Here is a 14,931-nt window from a genome sequence, read left to right as displayed (position 1 = left end):
GGAGATCCATTAGTGAGGGGTTCTGGTTCTGGACGGGAGTTTGGGTGGCCTCACCCTGGGAAACTGATGGCTGCAGTCAGGCTGCTGTTTATCCTGCAGGCTATTTAAAGAGGAAGACCCGTGGAAAATCATAAAAACATGAGGAGATGTTTGGAAATAAAGCTCACAGATCTTTTAATTTATACTCAGATTGAAAAAAATGGCTCATGAAATATTACAAATCTCTTTCATCATCTGGTTTTAAAATGAACAAACTAACAAAAAGTTTGATTTGTTTCTGAATCAAAATGAAAACGTGTTGATTTTTCTCCTCTTCAGTCGGATCGCTGAAAGTGGCGCCCCGCCTCACTGAGGACATCTGCTGGCAGAATATGAGAATGCAGCTCCGATATTTAGGATTTTAAAACCAGAAATCCAGCCTCCCTGTTGAACATCTAACAACCAAAATATTCACTGACCCTGAGGAAAAAAGTCCATGGTTCAAAACGGAAATGTATAAATTGTACAAATACAATAAGTAATTTTAAAAAATTGGATCATAAGATTAGTTTCCACACTGATTAGAGCTGAAATGCAGATTTTATCATAAATAAAGCTAAAAAAAAAAGTTTTGGGTGGAATTTTAGCGAATTTTTAAGAAATGTTGTTGCTAAAATTTCCCCCCAAAATTTGGAAATGAATGCAGATAAAAACAAAGACAGATAAAAGGATGTTACAGTGCTTTATATAAATAAAAGAAACGTCACTTCCTTTTGTCTCATCAGGGATCTTTGTTGATATTTAGATTTGTTTTATTGTGTACTAAAAATGTTTTTGGGAAATTTAAGTGAAATACTTTACTGCAATTGATTTTATACCGGTGTTTATTTTATACAAATAACAGTCTCTGTAATTTGTATAAACTTTTTAGACTGTAGTTGGCTGCTTCTTCTTCTTCTTCTTCTTCTTCTTCTTCTTATTATTATTATTATTATTATTATTATTATTATTATTATTATTATTATTATTATTATTATTATTATTGGTGATAGTAATAGCAGTTGTAGTATTAGACATCATTTTTATATTACAGTTACATTTCTGATTTTAATGTATAATAATGCAAACATTTTTTACAAACAAATCAGTATTTAAAAAAAAAAAACTAACCAGTAACTAGTTACATTTATTTGGATAACTTTTTGGACTAAATGACTGAAATACGTTTGACACTCCAGAGATAACTTTTTGCCCAAATATTTTTTACTCTCTTTTGAGTGATTTCTTGCTCATCTACTTTTAAGTAGTTTTACTCTAACTGGAGTATTTGGCTTCTCCACCTTTGATTATATTTTCATTTCCACCAAATATTAATAAACAAATGGCCAAGGTCAGGCTCGATTAGCCTGAGAGACAAAACGCAGGGCAAACAGGTATGGTGTCACGTGAACGCGCGACGTAGGTACGCAGACGTAAGAACGGGAACGCGCCCAGCTGACTGAACAACACGAACACCCGCACGTCAACCTGTCCGTCCGAGCTGTGTCTGTCTCTTTAAGGACAGCCTCCACCTGTCCAGGTACGTCCGCTGCGTTGACGTAACCGTGAGCATTGCGCAGCTTCCGGCCATCAGGTGGAGGCGAAAGAGAAAAGAGGAGGCACCCCGTCAGCTCACCTGTCGGCAGGTAAACAACCACAGAGGAAGAAAGAAAAGTAAGTTAAAGGAGAAACTTTCTTCTTCTGGTTTGTTTTTGTCCTACTTCCTGAATTCTCCGGGTTCTGGAGGAAACAGGAAGTTCAGGACCGGTCTGGTGGTTCCGTGTTGTGGGTCAGGTAGCTCAGTCAGCTGGTGATCAACCGCAGGTCCGTGGCCCTTTAAATGGGCTCAGGACAAACCAAAGGAAACCAAACAAAGAACAGATTTAAAGCTGGTTATGTTCTGCCTGGCAACAGCAGAGTCTGACTAAATTTAATGGTTTAGTTTCTAAGATTTAGATTTCTGACATTTTAATATTTAGCTGCTTCGAGGAATTAGGCACAATTTTCTTTGTTTTTTTGTGTCTATTTTAAATCTCACCAAAAATAATAAAATAAACTTTAGAACCAAAGAGCAGTAAATGATCAATTAGGTGAGTCATTTCTCTCAGAAGCTGAAGCCTGGTTTTACGGGTCGGTGCAGTTCAGTATCCACCAGCCACTTCACTTTCATTTGTAAATGTGGATCACCGAACCGACCTGCTTCAGTTCAGGATCCACAGAACAATGGTCTGGTCTGGTCTGGTTATAAAGACTGTCTGTTTATTGGGGACAGAAAAATGTCTCAGCTTGAGACAAGGACAAGGCATGCTAACATGTCACGTTTTTCGCATCAGCATGACGCTGACTTAAGCATTTGGGTTTAATCTGCCTTTGCAGAGAGTCTAAAGATGATTTACACCTGATAGTCCAGTAAACCTGGTTCGACTGGGGAACAAAAACTACATTTGTTCCAGTTCCAGCTGCTGCGCTTTTCTTTAGAGTAACCTTTTCCCCTCCTGGCCTGTCGGGGCGCTGCACCAAGAAACAACCCAGAAACCTCTGAAGAAGACACTGAGCGCACTTTTCTTCTTTGCCAAATGGAAACAAAAATGGAGTAGCATCAGGTTTCAGCAGGTATTTTGTTGTTGGTAAAAGACTACAAGCTATTTCTCCTGCTAGCGCTAGGCTAGCATGTTTGTTTTGGTTGTATTTACCCAGAATGCCCTGTGCTGTAGTCCACTTCCTGCTTTTAGAGCCGTCTCTTAGCATTCAGCCGAACCAGAGTTCGCATTCACACCTCCAGAACCAAATCGGATTTATAGGCAGACGGACCGGCGTGTCGCAGGATTTTTCTGTGGGAGCAGATCCTGAACCTGGATCAGAACCAGAGTTCAACCAAGCAAAACCAAACCAAACCGTACTGAAGACCACCAGAACCTTCTAAGACTGATAAAAAGCTTAAAGCCCTCATCATCTTCAGCTCTGCCTCCAGAAGGGAACTCTGGTTCTTGCTTACTGAAAACACAAACCCAATAATGATTTCCTGAGTCCTAGTCGACCAAAACAATCCAGAAACATAAACAAAACGAAGCCGACCAGAACACCAAGGACGTCATTGGTGTTCTCATTTTAACAGGGGGAGTTTTTTATTTCAGTTCTTTTCATTTTGACCCGCCGGGTTTCAGCGGGGGGTTCTGCTGCGTCACCGGGTCAGGAATGTGCTGCTGCAGCAGATCAGACCGGCGAGCCGCTTTCTGGGTTCTGCTGCACTGCAGAAGGATTCACACCGCTCAAACTGGGACTTTATGTGAAAGGAGAACATTCGGTGGTGAATAACTGCGAAGAGAAGGACGAGGATTTAAGCATTTTTACAAATGAAAATCTGAAAAGTGCGGTGTCCAAGTGCATTCCTTGGTTAAAGAAGCGACTGTGGTAGATTTGAACATTTACAAGATTGGATGGAGAACATCTGGGAACATCAAGTTTCAGATCTTTCCACAGATTAGTTGTTTTTAGGTCTGAACTTTGACTAGGCCCTTGTATCTCTGACTGGGTGTTCCTGGTGGTCATCCTGCTGGAAGGAGAACCTCAGGTCTTAGGTCTTCCAGCTCCATCCATCTTCTAATCAACTCTAACCGGCTCCAACACAGCATGATGTTGCCACTGGCTGATCTTACTCTGGTGATGCGTTCAGGGAGATGAACAGTGTTGGTTTTTCTCCTCACATGGAGCCCCGACTTATATGTGAATATATCACACTAACATTCATTAGTGCCATGATTTTTAATGCTTTATCATGTGAAAAAACTTATTCATGTGTGATTTTTAATTCCATTTCTTATTTAATAGAAATGGTACAATTGTGAAATAGTTTTTTTTTTTGTAGACATTAGCACAATAGCAAAATTTTATGCACATTTGAAGCGGAAACACAGCTACAGTAACTGGCTGAATACATATGCAAGCCAGACTTTTCAGATTTCTTCACATTTTGCTGGCTTTAGTTTCAGAGTTCATTGGATGAGGTGAAAATGTCCCGTCTCCGTTGTTCTCTCTGCAGTGAATCCCATCCCTTCCAATCTGAGGTCAGAGGCCAAGAAAGCTGCCAAGATCCTGAGAGAGTTCACTCAGATCTCCAACAGGACTGGACCGGACAAACTCATCCCCGGTACAGACCGTGCCTGATGTGACTCACCGCCTGCAGGTTCCGGCTCATTATTGTGTTTCTGTGTTTCAGCTCATATCATAGCCAAGGCTGAAGGTTTGGCCATCATCTCGGTCATCAAGGCGGGCTTCATGGTCACCGCCAGAGGAGGCAGCGGCGTCGTCATAGCCAGACTCGCCGACAGGCGTAAGTCCTCAGTCCATCGTCATTTTGTATCGTCCTCTTGACGCCATCGTCTAGTCTTTGTGGCGGTCATAGTGTCTCTCGTTGACCCTTGTCTCGTTCTGGACGGGTCTTCTTCTTCATCTTCTGTTGCATCGCCTCCTTTGTTTTGTGGGTTTCCTTATTCAGTAGTTCTTCTCCGCATCAGAAGCAGATATTTTTCATGAGCAGCTCTGTAACGATGAAGGCGAGCGTTACCTGGATTGGTTGCGCTGGTCGTAACGATCTGTTCTTGGTCCAGGTTGGTCGGCGCCATCGGCCATCGGCATAGCGGGCCTCGGCGGAGGCTTTGAGCTCGGTGTGGAGGTACGTCAGACTAACATCAGCCCTCTATGTGTTGATGGTGAATGGTCCCTGAAGGCAGCGTATTGTGTTCAGGTGTCAGACCTGGTGATCATTCTGAACCAACGGAGAGCGATTGAAGCATTCACGAAGGGCGGCAACCTGACGCTGGGTGGGAACTGCACTGTTGCCGTGGGACCCATGGGCAGGTGAGATCCTGCCTCCCTCACTCCATCTGTCTGCTGGTTAATTGGCTCTAATATTTACAGTTGATCATAAATTGTGTCTTTCCCTTTAATAAGCTGCCAGTTGTTGACAGTTTGTGTTTCCAGGCCTGAAACTGGAACAAACAGAATCAACATCAGCAGCTGTGGTTGATTCAAGAGGCTTTGATTTGTGACAGTCGGGTAAATTTAGAACGAGGTCAGCCTTGCCTCAGGGCAGCTCGACAAGTTTCACCTGGAAGTTTTGGCTGGGGTGCGTTTGTGGGCGTGGCCTGGAGACTGACTCACCAGCTGCAGACACAAATAAACTAGACCTCATTTAATTGACTGCCTTTAAAGTTTCTGATTATAATGTAACTCTGAAATGTACAGCATAAAAAAACTGTTTGGGTTGTTTTTCAATACAGTTGCGTACCAGCTCAGGTGGGCGGAGTCATCTTAGCGGGCGTCTCCAGAGCAACTTATCAGATTCCTAAAGAGCTACGCAGCCAGACTTCATACCTTCAACTCCAGTCATGAAAGGTTGATGTCCTGCAACCTTTAGATTCATCTCTAGTCCAACACCTGAACCAAATGGCTGAATCTCCTCCTCGGTGTTCAGTCTTCAGTGTCCTGCTGATGATCTGATCGTTTGACTCGTGTGTGTTGAAGCAGAAACGCATCTAAATGCTACAGGACACCAAACCCTGGAGGAATTAAGTTATCTTATCAGTGACCAACCAATCAGTCTTCTGACGTGTTTTCAGCTTGAAAATGCAAAAGAGGTTCTAATAGAGGGGTAAGTACCGTGTGGAAAACCATCCTGAGTACTTGACATTCGTGAAAAATTACCTCATAACATTCAGGACATTGAGGACTGACTCTGGACACCAAATCATCAAAGACTGAGGCTTCACCTGAACAACTAGAATGGTCTAGATCAGATAATGTTTGTGTTAGAATGGTCTAGTCAAAGAACAACTGGGAGGAATTTCCAGATTCACAGAAGTTTTGACTTTTTGATTCCAAAGTGTTTAAACCCTCTCATCGTTTCCCTTCCATCTCTCCTAGGTATTTTGGTTGATTTACAGCCCAGTTGTTGTCTTGAATTGCTTGAGGAGAACAAGCTGTGGCGATCCCAGTCTAACCATGTCCTCTCTCCACTGGGAGATCTGGTTCTGTCTTCTGTCCATCTTGTGGGACGTTCCAGAAACTTCTTCCTCAGGAACACCTCCTTACCAGGAATTTCATAACAGCTGGACTTCTTCTTTTCATTCAAAAGCCTTGGATCAGATGAGAATCGTCTTCTAGAAACAAGAGAAGTCGTCCAGTTGCCTTCTATTTAGGCACTTTGGTTGTTCTGGATGATAGAGACTCTAAACTAGCTTACCAGATGTCCAAACCATCTTAACTCCAGGAGTTAAACCAAATGTTTACTTTGATTCGGCTCTCTCCAATCCGGTTCGTCCCCTCAGGGTTTACTTTGGGTTCTGTTTCAGGAACCTGGAGGCGGACGTCGCCCTGCGCAGCACTGCGGCCGTCTTCACCTACTGCAGGTCCAGAGGGCTGTTTGCAGGGATTTCTCTGGAGGGGTCTTACCTGATTGAACGCAAAGACACCAACCGCAAGTATGCAAAGCCGCCACTGGAGGCGCCAGCGTGTTTCCTTCATAACGTAACGTTTCGCCGGCAGGTTCTACTGTCAAGACATCCGAGCCTCGCGTATCCTAAATGGAGACGTTGAGCCTCCGACGGAGTTCTACGACCTTTACCACATCCTGGACGTGTACACAGAGGCCTACACCACCGACTGGACCAGCAAGAACCTGGTGGCCAGGGTACTGGTCCTGCTGGTCCTTCCTGTCCTATTTGTCTCTCCTTGTCCCTTTGGGATTGAATTGTTGTGTGTTTGTGTCTGCAGTCGGTTCCTCCATCCAGACCTCCAGCTCCATCCCAGAAGAAAGCGCAGAGCAGCTACCGGCAGCCGAATAACAGCGGTGAGCCCCTCAGCGTGCCCCACCTGTTTCTGATCGCATCTGTGCTTCCTGTTTCATCTCAGTGTTTCTGTGTTTGAGCAGAGAGGAAGGACAGACTCTACCCCAGCGCCTCCGTCTACAAGTCGGACACGTCCAGTGAGTCGTTGCTTCACCTTTAAGGAGATCAGAACCACAATTAATGCATATTTAATGAAAAACAGCTAAATTATGTGATTTTAGTGATTATAAAAATCCTAGTTTTGTCACTAGGGATGATATTTGAAGACTATGGGAATAATCTTACGCATGTTGATTACGTTTAAGTTTGATTTGGACTTTAATGGAGGAGAAATAGATGTTATTTGTTATAAATGGTTTGAGTCGTTTCAGGCTGTGGCTCCCTCTAGTGTTTACAACACAATCCTGCAGTCAGTGTCCTAACCTTTAAATCGGGTTAACGGTGGAGAAAATCAGATTCTTTTAATTAAAACATTGAATATTTAGGTTATAGTTACACAGATAAAAAAATCCAACATGTAATTATTACTTTTTTTTTATTTGTGTTTTCTAGTATGAGCCTGATAAAAACTGGCCTCCACAGATTTAAGTCGTTTAAAACTAAATAAACAAATAATATGCTGTTAGTCTTAAAGTCTGGATTTTATCATTTTTCTGTTTCCTAAAATGTTTCAGTTTCCTTTAACTTAAAAAAAATTGTATTTGTTTATTTTACCTCCATTGATTTGGAATCTCAACATTACATTTTAATTTTACCTAAATTATACATTGAAATGTTTTTTTAAACATAAATAAATAAACCCAGGTCAAGAATTTAAGAAAAACAGAGTAAAACTGTCATTTGTATTCTGACTTCCTGTTTATCTTCTGTTTCAGCTCAGTTTGCGTCCCGTGACCCTCCGCGCTACGGTACGAAAATTCACCCTTTTACACATGAATTTGGTTTAATTTTAAGAATCAAGCTAGAAAAGATAGTTTAGTTTGGATGTATCTGTTTTTATGTTTATGCATCAACTTCAATTTTGTAGTTTAATGTTTTTGAATAAAACATTGTGCCACTACATCAGTGAAACTGAAGAGTTAGTCTTGAGGAATAGTAAAATCACAATTTTTGGACAAAATGTTTCTCCTTCTCCACAAATCTAAATGTAATAAATTATAAACATTTCTCTCATTTTTTTTGCTGATATTTGTCTCCTGATTTTATCGTTGTAATTGTAAAACTGATTTGTTTCTTGATGTTTTTACTTTTGCAGATCAGTTTGACCCCGAACCGCCGAGTTATGGTAAGAATAATATTTTATATTTGAAATCACAAATTTTTTAAATATTTAAAACTTTATAAAATTGACTTTTTGTATTCATATATCAAAATGATTTTTAAAATTATAATTAAAAGGATTGTAGGAAAATAAATGACCAAATTTATTTTTTATAGATGAAGGCTCGTCGTCAGCATCAGGGGGCGGAGCTACTGGCTCTTTGGTCGTCACGGCGACCCACCCGTTTACAGGACAGCAGCCCGGCGACCTGAGCTTCGTCCCCGGCGACCGGATCACCGTCATCACCAAGACAAATTCCCAGTACGACTGGTGGGAAGGACAACTGGACAACGGCCGTGTCGGGATTTTTCCAGCCAATTTCGTGACGTACTGACGTCGCCCCCTGGCGGTAGGATCGATGAAATGACAAGTGGATCGAGTCGACGGGACGAAAGCTGCAGGCTCTGATTATCTGATGAAGGATTTTTTTTAAATCAGAAGGCGCATGAATGCGGTTTTTATCTTCACTCGACTAAAAGGGATTCAATATTTTAGGGATTTGGCTCATAAAATACAAAAGTTAATATAATTAGTGGAGTTGTGGGGATTTTCTTTAACGTTTCACCTGGATTGATTTCAGTTTAACACCAGCTGCAAGTTTTACTTTAAATATTAAGTTTAAGTAAAGTTCATGGTTTTCTTTGTTGGGTAACTTTCATTAATTTCATGTTGATCTTTTTTACAACGACAGCTGAGGGCAAGTATTTCCTGTTTTCCCCTTCAAAATAAGGGTTTGGTTTAGATTTCTGTCTGTTACAGCAGCTATGAAGACTTTTATATAAGCTCAAACCGTTATGATGGTGTTGGTCTCATTGAGAGCTTTGAATAAATATTTTTTAAACAGTTTAATTTTTACTGATTCTGTCCGTCTTGTTTGATAAATGCTTCAAAAACTTGAATCAGTTAGAAACCACCAAATACAATTTACTACTGCAGGTTAACTTGGTTCAAAACGAAATAATCTGGTGATATACTTTTACATTAACAGCAATGAGAAGAATCAAAGCTCACACAACCTAAAGATGTGATTTTATGTTTTGGCCAGTTGGGGGCGCTGTTTAACTGGTTTTACTCGCTTCACCTGTTTAAAGTTGATTGCCAGGAGACTTTTTTTTCATATTTGACTCAGTTTATTTTCAGTGGTTAAAAACAACAAATTCATAAAAAAAAACTCAAACAAAAACTAACAGTTCTTCCTTCCACTCCTCTGAGATTAACCGAACCATCGAAACCGCAGTCCAGTCCAAAACAAAATCCAAATGGACTTCTGGAGTTCTACTGTGTTTTGGCTCTTTGGTCGTGTGAAAGTTAAAGAAACGGCGTGTTCGGTGTCTGGATGTCGACTTTCTCTGGCAGGACCAGCTCCGTCCTGGGCTGGCTGCTCACCGGCTTCCTGTTCAACAAATAACAGGCTGAGAGTCCAAACCCGCCACTGTTTCTTTAAACCTGGAGCTGTTCTCACCTTGGCTTCCAGAGGGCGCCCATGCTGGCAGGCTGGTTCTTGGGCTGCCTGTTGCAGTCCTCCAGGGAGTCGGGAAGCGGCGCCCCGCTGGTCTCTGGCAGCAGCAGGCACAGGCCGCAGCCCACGATTGGTCCGCTGCTGTACACGATCATGGCGGCCAATGAGATCGCTCCAGACGGGCTGGGCGGGACGAAGGTGGTGACCAGGCAACCGAGCCGGTATGAAAGGTTGACCAGGGAGATGCAGCGCTGCCTGGATGAGAGCAGCCACCTGTTAGCCTGTATGAAGCTAACACAGACCAGTGAAGGTTGTCTCAGTACCTGACCCCCGTGGGAAACAACTCGATGCAGTACAGGACAGAGATGAAGGTGGCAGCCAGGATGCAGAGTTTCCCCAGCAGAGCCAGACTCATGACCAGCGCCGTTGTTCCTGCATGCACAGGAAACATCTGTGATACCGGACCAGTAGCCCGTCCAGAAGCCAAACCGGTTCTGGTTCTGTAACCTCAAGGTAAACACAGAACAGCCTGCAGACGCCAAGTAGCTACAAGTCCAAACAATGTCTAAAATGTTTGCATGGCTTCACATCAGAAAGGGCGACTCTCTCACCGTCGTATCTGGACAGCAGTAATGATGCCAAACAGGCGGTTCCGCTCAGGAACAGGGCCAACATGGAGATCAGCCGGCGCCCGATCTGGATCAACGGGACCAGCAGACAGGGAGCCTCCGATAGGCCGGAGAAGAACTGGGCGGCGTAAACGCCAACGCCAAATGAGCCGATGTTCAGGCAAATCCCGTAGTAGGTCAGAGCCGTGGCAGCGCTGCAGGACGAGAGGATTAACTGGAGTTACTGCTTCTCGCATCAAAACCCATCGATCCAGACGGCTTGGCTGAAATGGTAAAGGAGCCTGAACTGGGCCAGATTCTAGGACTTACACAGAGCGACGAACAGCAGCACAGAGCATCAGATTTTGAACACGGGACGTGACAAAGATAAAAGTTTAACATTTTTCAACCGTCTTTTGTGGCATCGCTAAACTACAGTCAAAATTTCAAATGCATGAATTTTCTGGTTGCTCTGCTAGAGGAGGGCAAGCGATTGACGCCTCGTCACGATACTTCTGCAGGAAACGACTGGGCAGGGAGCGACGCCGCCTCCTGTAAGACTTAGTCGGTGCAAACCCTGGTGTAGAAGAAACGGGGCTATCCGCCCAGCTAGCTCATCAGACTTCCTGGTGTCCAATCAGGATGCATGACTATGAAATCTCAACATTCTGCAGACAACATATGCACAATACTCCCCAACACCTGGGAACCGTAATATTGACCATTTTTCAGCAGTATGAGGCCAGTGTTTATCTGTTATTGTCCTTTTCAGACAACTCTAGACTTTAGCTGATGACATGGGTCAATGCTGATCAGAAAATCAATCGGGGAAAGGCGTCTGCTTTGTGTTTTCTTTACCAGTGTTTGTTGCCACTAACTGGACCAGGTTCTGGGGGTTTTAACCTCTGAACTGACATCCCACTGTTCTATGGCTGAACCCTGTGGAGCCCAAAAGACTTTGAGTTTTCAGAATAACAAGTGTGTCTGTTTTTCCGTCTAAACACCAGTTATCTGCAGAATGAAGGAACCCAGCTTCAGTTAGCCTATTGTCTTCTTTCAGCAGGTTTGGACCTTCTGTCGTGTCTCGGTTTGTCTTTCTGTGGCTCCGTGTTCCTCTCCACCTCTAAGTACCAGTTAATGATAACATCTGTTACGTAACTGAAGTGTGGCATGAAGGCAGCAGATCTGGGACAGTTTGGAGTTGTTGTTTGATGGTTCTGAGATATTTAGACAAGGAGGAGTCAAAGTTCACAGATGATATAATCCTTATTACTCATTACCTTATGAAACTTTATTAAAACCAAACTTCCTGTGTTCCTGTTGAACGGTGTGTGCTGTACCTCAGGTAGCTCATGATGAACAGCCGCAGGAGGATAGTCGGGTGCCTCAGGTGTGTGATGTCACTGGGGGCGTGGTCTCCAGCCATCTGAGCTTCAGAGGCTTTGTGCAGGTCGGACCAGGCCGAGTCCAGCAGCTGGACGGGAACACAGGGACTCAGCCTTACAGAACCAGGAACATGCAAGGATTTTTACCACCAGATAGTTTTACCAGGTCCAAACACTTCTGATCTGCAGGGCTGTTGTTACGGTAACCGTCCAGAACATCCTTTCTCCTCTGTAACAACAGCCAGCGAGGAGATTCTGGGATGGCTCTGCAGACGAGGAGAAAGGAAACCATGAGAGAGTTCCTGATGAGCGGGCCGAACGGACGGACAGACGGCGCAGGCGGGCGTACAGGTAGAGCGGCAGGCAGACGATCTGCGGCAGGGCCAGCAGCAGGTGCAGGTGCGTCCAGCTGGGGCTCAGCCAGGCCAGCGGGGCTCCGCCCATCGTCCCCAGGCTGAAGCAGAATGGCAGGAAGGCCGGCGGCCAGAGCCGAGCGGCCGGCAGGGTCCACTCCACCGCTGCCCGACAAAAACACAGCAGGGAAACCGACTCAGCAACGTGTGGATACCGAGGAGTCGGCCTGGTCAGCAGGGCTCCGTCTGATACCAGTGAGTCCACTCAGATCCAATACGTTACTGACTGCTGCAGCACAAACTGTTCTGATCACATAAACCCAGCAGAACTCCAACATCTGAAGGCAGAAACTGTTAGTGTCACGTCCAGAGGTAGAGAACGCATAATGAGTTTCAAGCCTGCATGGTGTGGAAGGGAGTTGGTTGTATGATTTGGAGTCTGTGCTAACTCACATCTACTAAATATCCTTTAAGGAGCAACTGATCTAAGTAATCTGTCTTTCTTTCTATTTATTCTGTAAATGAACCAGTACATCTTCACTGAATAATCGGTGAACCATCTGAGAAGAGGATGCTGCAGAGTGACGGTTGTTACCGAGGCTGAAGGCGCAGATGTTGATGCAGCAGCAGCAAACGGCGGTCAGGCAGCGGATGGCGAGGAAGAGGAGCGGCTGAGGAAACACGGCGGGCACCAGGCCGCAGAAGGCCTGGATGCAGGCGCAAGCTAGCAGCACCGGGCGCTTCCCGTACCTGCAGAGGAAACCCCGACCGGGTCAGCAAAGCTCCACCTCCTACAGGTGTGAGTGTGTGCGAGTGTCTACCTGTCTGAAATGGCTCCGCCCACCAGGGATCCGAGCAGCAGTCCCACCATGTAGACCGTCTGACCATAAGACAGCCAGTCTGTCCAACCGCACACTGACTGACACATGTGGACATCCAGAGGAGACAGATACGTTACTGATCAGTGCTGATGAAACCAAGCTAACGTTTGTCCATGACGTATCGAAAACACCAGTTTAAAAATGTCTTAAACATTCCTCTTGATCCAATTTTAACTGCTCAGTATTTTGAGCGGCTTCATTCAGTTACTCTGCTGCCATCGCTAAAACTACAAACAAACTACAATTCTAAAACGGCGAAAAAAATTGACGTCATCGTTCACAACTTTCCCTTCTGTTCACTGATTGGCCCGGGTGAAATTCAACCGGAGAAATTGAGGTCAATAGGAGAAATCTTTAATACACACTGGAAGACAGATGGACTCCAGCCATGGTTGATCTCACCGGAAGGCTTGCCACTTTTTGACAGTACCGAGCCCGATAAGGGTGAATGAACTGAAAAAGCCACAACCCGACTGTGGAACAGGTTCTGAAAGCATCTGCTGAAACCCTGATGGTGTTGGAGTGAGATATTTAACAAGAAATGACATCAGCGATGGTGGTGATCAGATGAAACCAGCAGGAAATAATAGTTTGCTTCTAGTAATCAGTTATTTCCTTTTAAATAGCATCTTCTTGGTATGAATAAAGATGCTAAATCTGTTTTGTATTATATATCACAGATGTATATTTGGATGACAATCGTGATTTAACAATAAAAGGTAGAGTGTAGAGTTGCAGAGGCTCTAAACTGAGCTGTAATAGAGCCGCTTAGAGTTCCTAGAAACACAGTATTGCCCCACACATGACCTGCAGATAACCCGGGACGGCCCACGTGTGGGTCCGCAGCCTCCTGCCAACTGTCAGGAACAGCAGGATCCAAAATGTTCAGGCTTGATTTTAACAGCCGCATGTTGCACATTAACAGAGTGGACACCATCAGTTATGCAATCCACATGTGTGATAAATTAATCCCTCCACTAAACCAGCTGTCGAAACTCCCTCGTGTCAAAAAGAGATTATAGTTACGTTGTTTGTGCATAATAAAAATGAAGTATTTAGGAGTTTTCTTTAATAAAACAGTCAGTAACAGGCGGCAGAAGTAACTGGGTGGACATAAACACGTGTTTAAAGTGTAAACGTTATCAGAAAAACAACAGAAGTTGCCAACTCACATGTAGCTGCGATTTATCCGTCCTCCAATCAGCGATCAGCTCCGAAACTTCCCCGTGCTGCGATTGGTTGTTGTCAGCGCTGGGCGGGACCATTCCGAGCCAGGACGAGGACGCTTCAGTACCGTTGTCATGGCGACAAGTTCTGTCAGCGATAGCGGCTGTAAAAATGTCTAGAAAGAAAAGGAAAGGCGTGAAAAAGAAGAGGAGGGCGAGCCGCCAATAGACGGACAGCTGGAGCGGGGACATGGCGGCAGTTCCGCTGGACAGGTCCGGGTCAGGCCCGGCTGGTTCTTGTCGGAGTTGGGAGAAGTTTCAGGAGCTGCTCATGTTGCTGCTGAACGGTACTGTGAGCAGCTGCTGCTGTCACTGCGGGGGCAGTTACTGAGCCCAGCAGGCGGGTCGGATTCACGGCCAGCCTTCTTTCCCGCTTATGGTCCAGCAGTGGAGCGCTGTGTGCAACACCGCCACCTGGTGGTCGGGGCTGCGCACTGCACAGGGAGGACCAGGAGATCAGAGATATGGAGGGCCAACAAGGACAAAATGAAATAAACACATCATTAAATCATTAATTAAATATATTTAAAAAAATAATAAGTTTTTATTTTTTTAAATTTTAATAGAAATTAATTTATTCAATTATTCATTAAAATGCAAATTTATAGCCAATACAGGTGACTAATTAAATATGTTTTGGTTACTGTTCCTGCAGAGTCACTATGAAATATTTTTTATCAAAATCACCTAATCAATTGTGAGGGGGCGTGGCTAATACTGAACTCCATTACAGATCTATTCAATAAACTAGAATATTATTTATTAGGAACTTTATCACAAAGTGAAGCACATTAGATAAATTAATTACACCCAGATGGATGTTTGAAAACCTTTA

General features: G+C 44.1%; 2 protein-coding genes across 4 annotated transcripts; one reads left to right on the top strand and one right to left on the bottom strand.

The window, feature by feature from the left end:
* The first annotated feature begins 1,452 nt into the window (after window positions 1-1,452).
* Window positions 1,453-9,028, top strand: sh3yl1 (SH3 and SYLF domain containing 1). Of its 2 annotated transcripts, none has more exons than XM_015051128.1 (12): window positions 1,453-1,692; window positions 4,058-4,165; window positions 4,235-4,348; window positions 4,626-4,690; window positions 4,763-4,875; window positions 6,369-6,497; window positions 6,562-6,706; window positions 6,790-6,865; window positions 6,947-7,000; window positions 7,739-7,771; window positions 8,119-8,148; window positions 8,301-9,028. In XM_015051128.1, coding segments are annotated over exons 1-12 (1,086 nt in total). In that variant the 5' UTR covers window positions 1,453-1,691; the 3' UTR covers window positions 8,519-9,028. The 2 variants fall into 2 exon arrangements, with proteins under 2 accessions (XP_014906614.1, XP_014906612.1); XM_015051126.1 differs by lacking the exon at window positions 1,453-1,692 and adding an exon at window positions 2,766-3,741.
* On the bottom strand, window positions 8,904-14,463 carry LOC106958939 (solute carrier family 22 member 13). 2 transcript variants are annotated; one of them, XM_015051124.1, is made up of 10 exons: window positions 14,043-14,463; window positions 12,811-12,908; window positions 12,585-12,739; window positions 11,986-12,154; window positions 11,800-11,902; window positions 11,592-11,725; window positions 10,255-10,466; window positions 9,967-10,075; window positions 9,647-9,898; window positions 8,904-9,577 (listed from the first exon to the last, which is right to left on the bottom strand). In XM_015051124.1, the coding sequence occupies exons 1-10, from the start codon at window positions 14,286-14,288 to the stop codon at window positions 9,493-9,495; spliced, it is 1,563 nt and encodes a 520-aa protein (XP_014906610.1). In that variant the 5' UTR covers window positions 14,289-14,463; the 3' UTR covers window positions 8,904-9,492. The 2 variants fall into 2 exon arrangements, with proteins under 2 accessions (XP_014906610.1, XP_014906611.1); XM_015051125.1 differs by having other exon boundaries at window positions 12,811-12,904; window positions 14,043-14,128.
* Window positions 14,464-14,931: the final 468 nt, after the last annotated feature.

This window comes from Poecilia latipinna, unplaced genomic scaffold (genome assembly GCF_001443285.1).
Source record: "Poecilia latipinna isolate Pla-1442-1.1 unplaced genomic scaffold, P_latipinna-1.0 Scaffold1031, whole genome shotgun sequence".
Taxonomy (NCBI): Eukaryota; Metazoa; Chordata; class Actinopteri; order Cyprinodontiformes; family Poeciliidae; genus Poecilia; species Poecilia latipinna.
This window is presented reverse-complemented; position numbering and strand designations above follow the sequence as displayed.

Bases quoted from the DNA above. Each gene is read 5' to 3' on its own strand.
- sh3yl1 (XM_015051126.1), top strand. From the start codon at position 3,696: ATGAACAGTGTTGGTTTTTCTCCTCACATGGAGCCCCGACTTATAT. The intron at 7,001-7,738 runs GTGAGTCGTTGC...CTTCTGTTTCAG, and splicing joins CTACAAGTCGGACACGTCCA to CTCAGTTTGCGTCCCGTGAC. The intron at 7,772-8,118 runs GTACGAAAATTC...TTACTTTTGCAG, and splicing joins CCGTGACCCTCCGCGCTACG to ATCAGTTTGACCCCGAACCG.
- LOC106958939 (XM_015051124.1), bottom strand. From the start codon at position 14,288: ATGTCCCCGCTCCAGCTGTCCGTCTATTGGCGGCTCGCCCTCCTCTTC. The intron at 11,903-11,985 runs GTACGCCCGCCT...CCTCGTCTGCAG, and splicing joins GTCTGCCTGCCGCTCTACCT to AGCCATCCCAGAATCTCCTC. The intron at 10,467-11,591 runs GTACAGCACACA...CTCGTCCTGCAG, and splicing joins TTCATCATGAGCTACCTGAG to CGCTGCCACGGCTCTGACCT.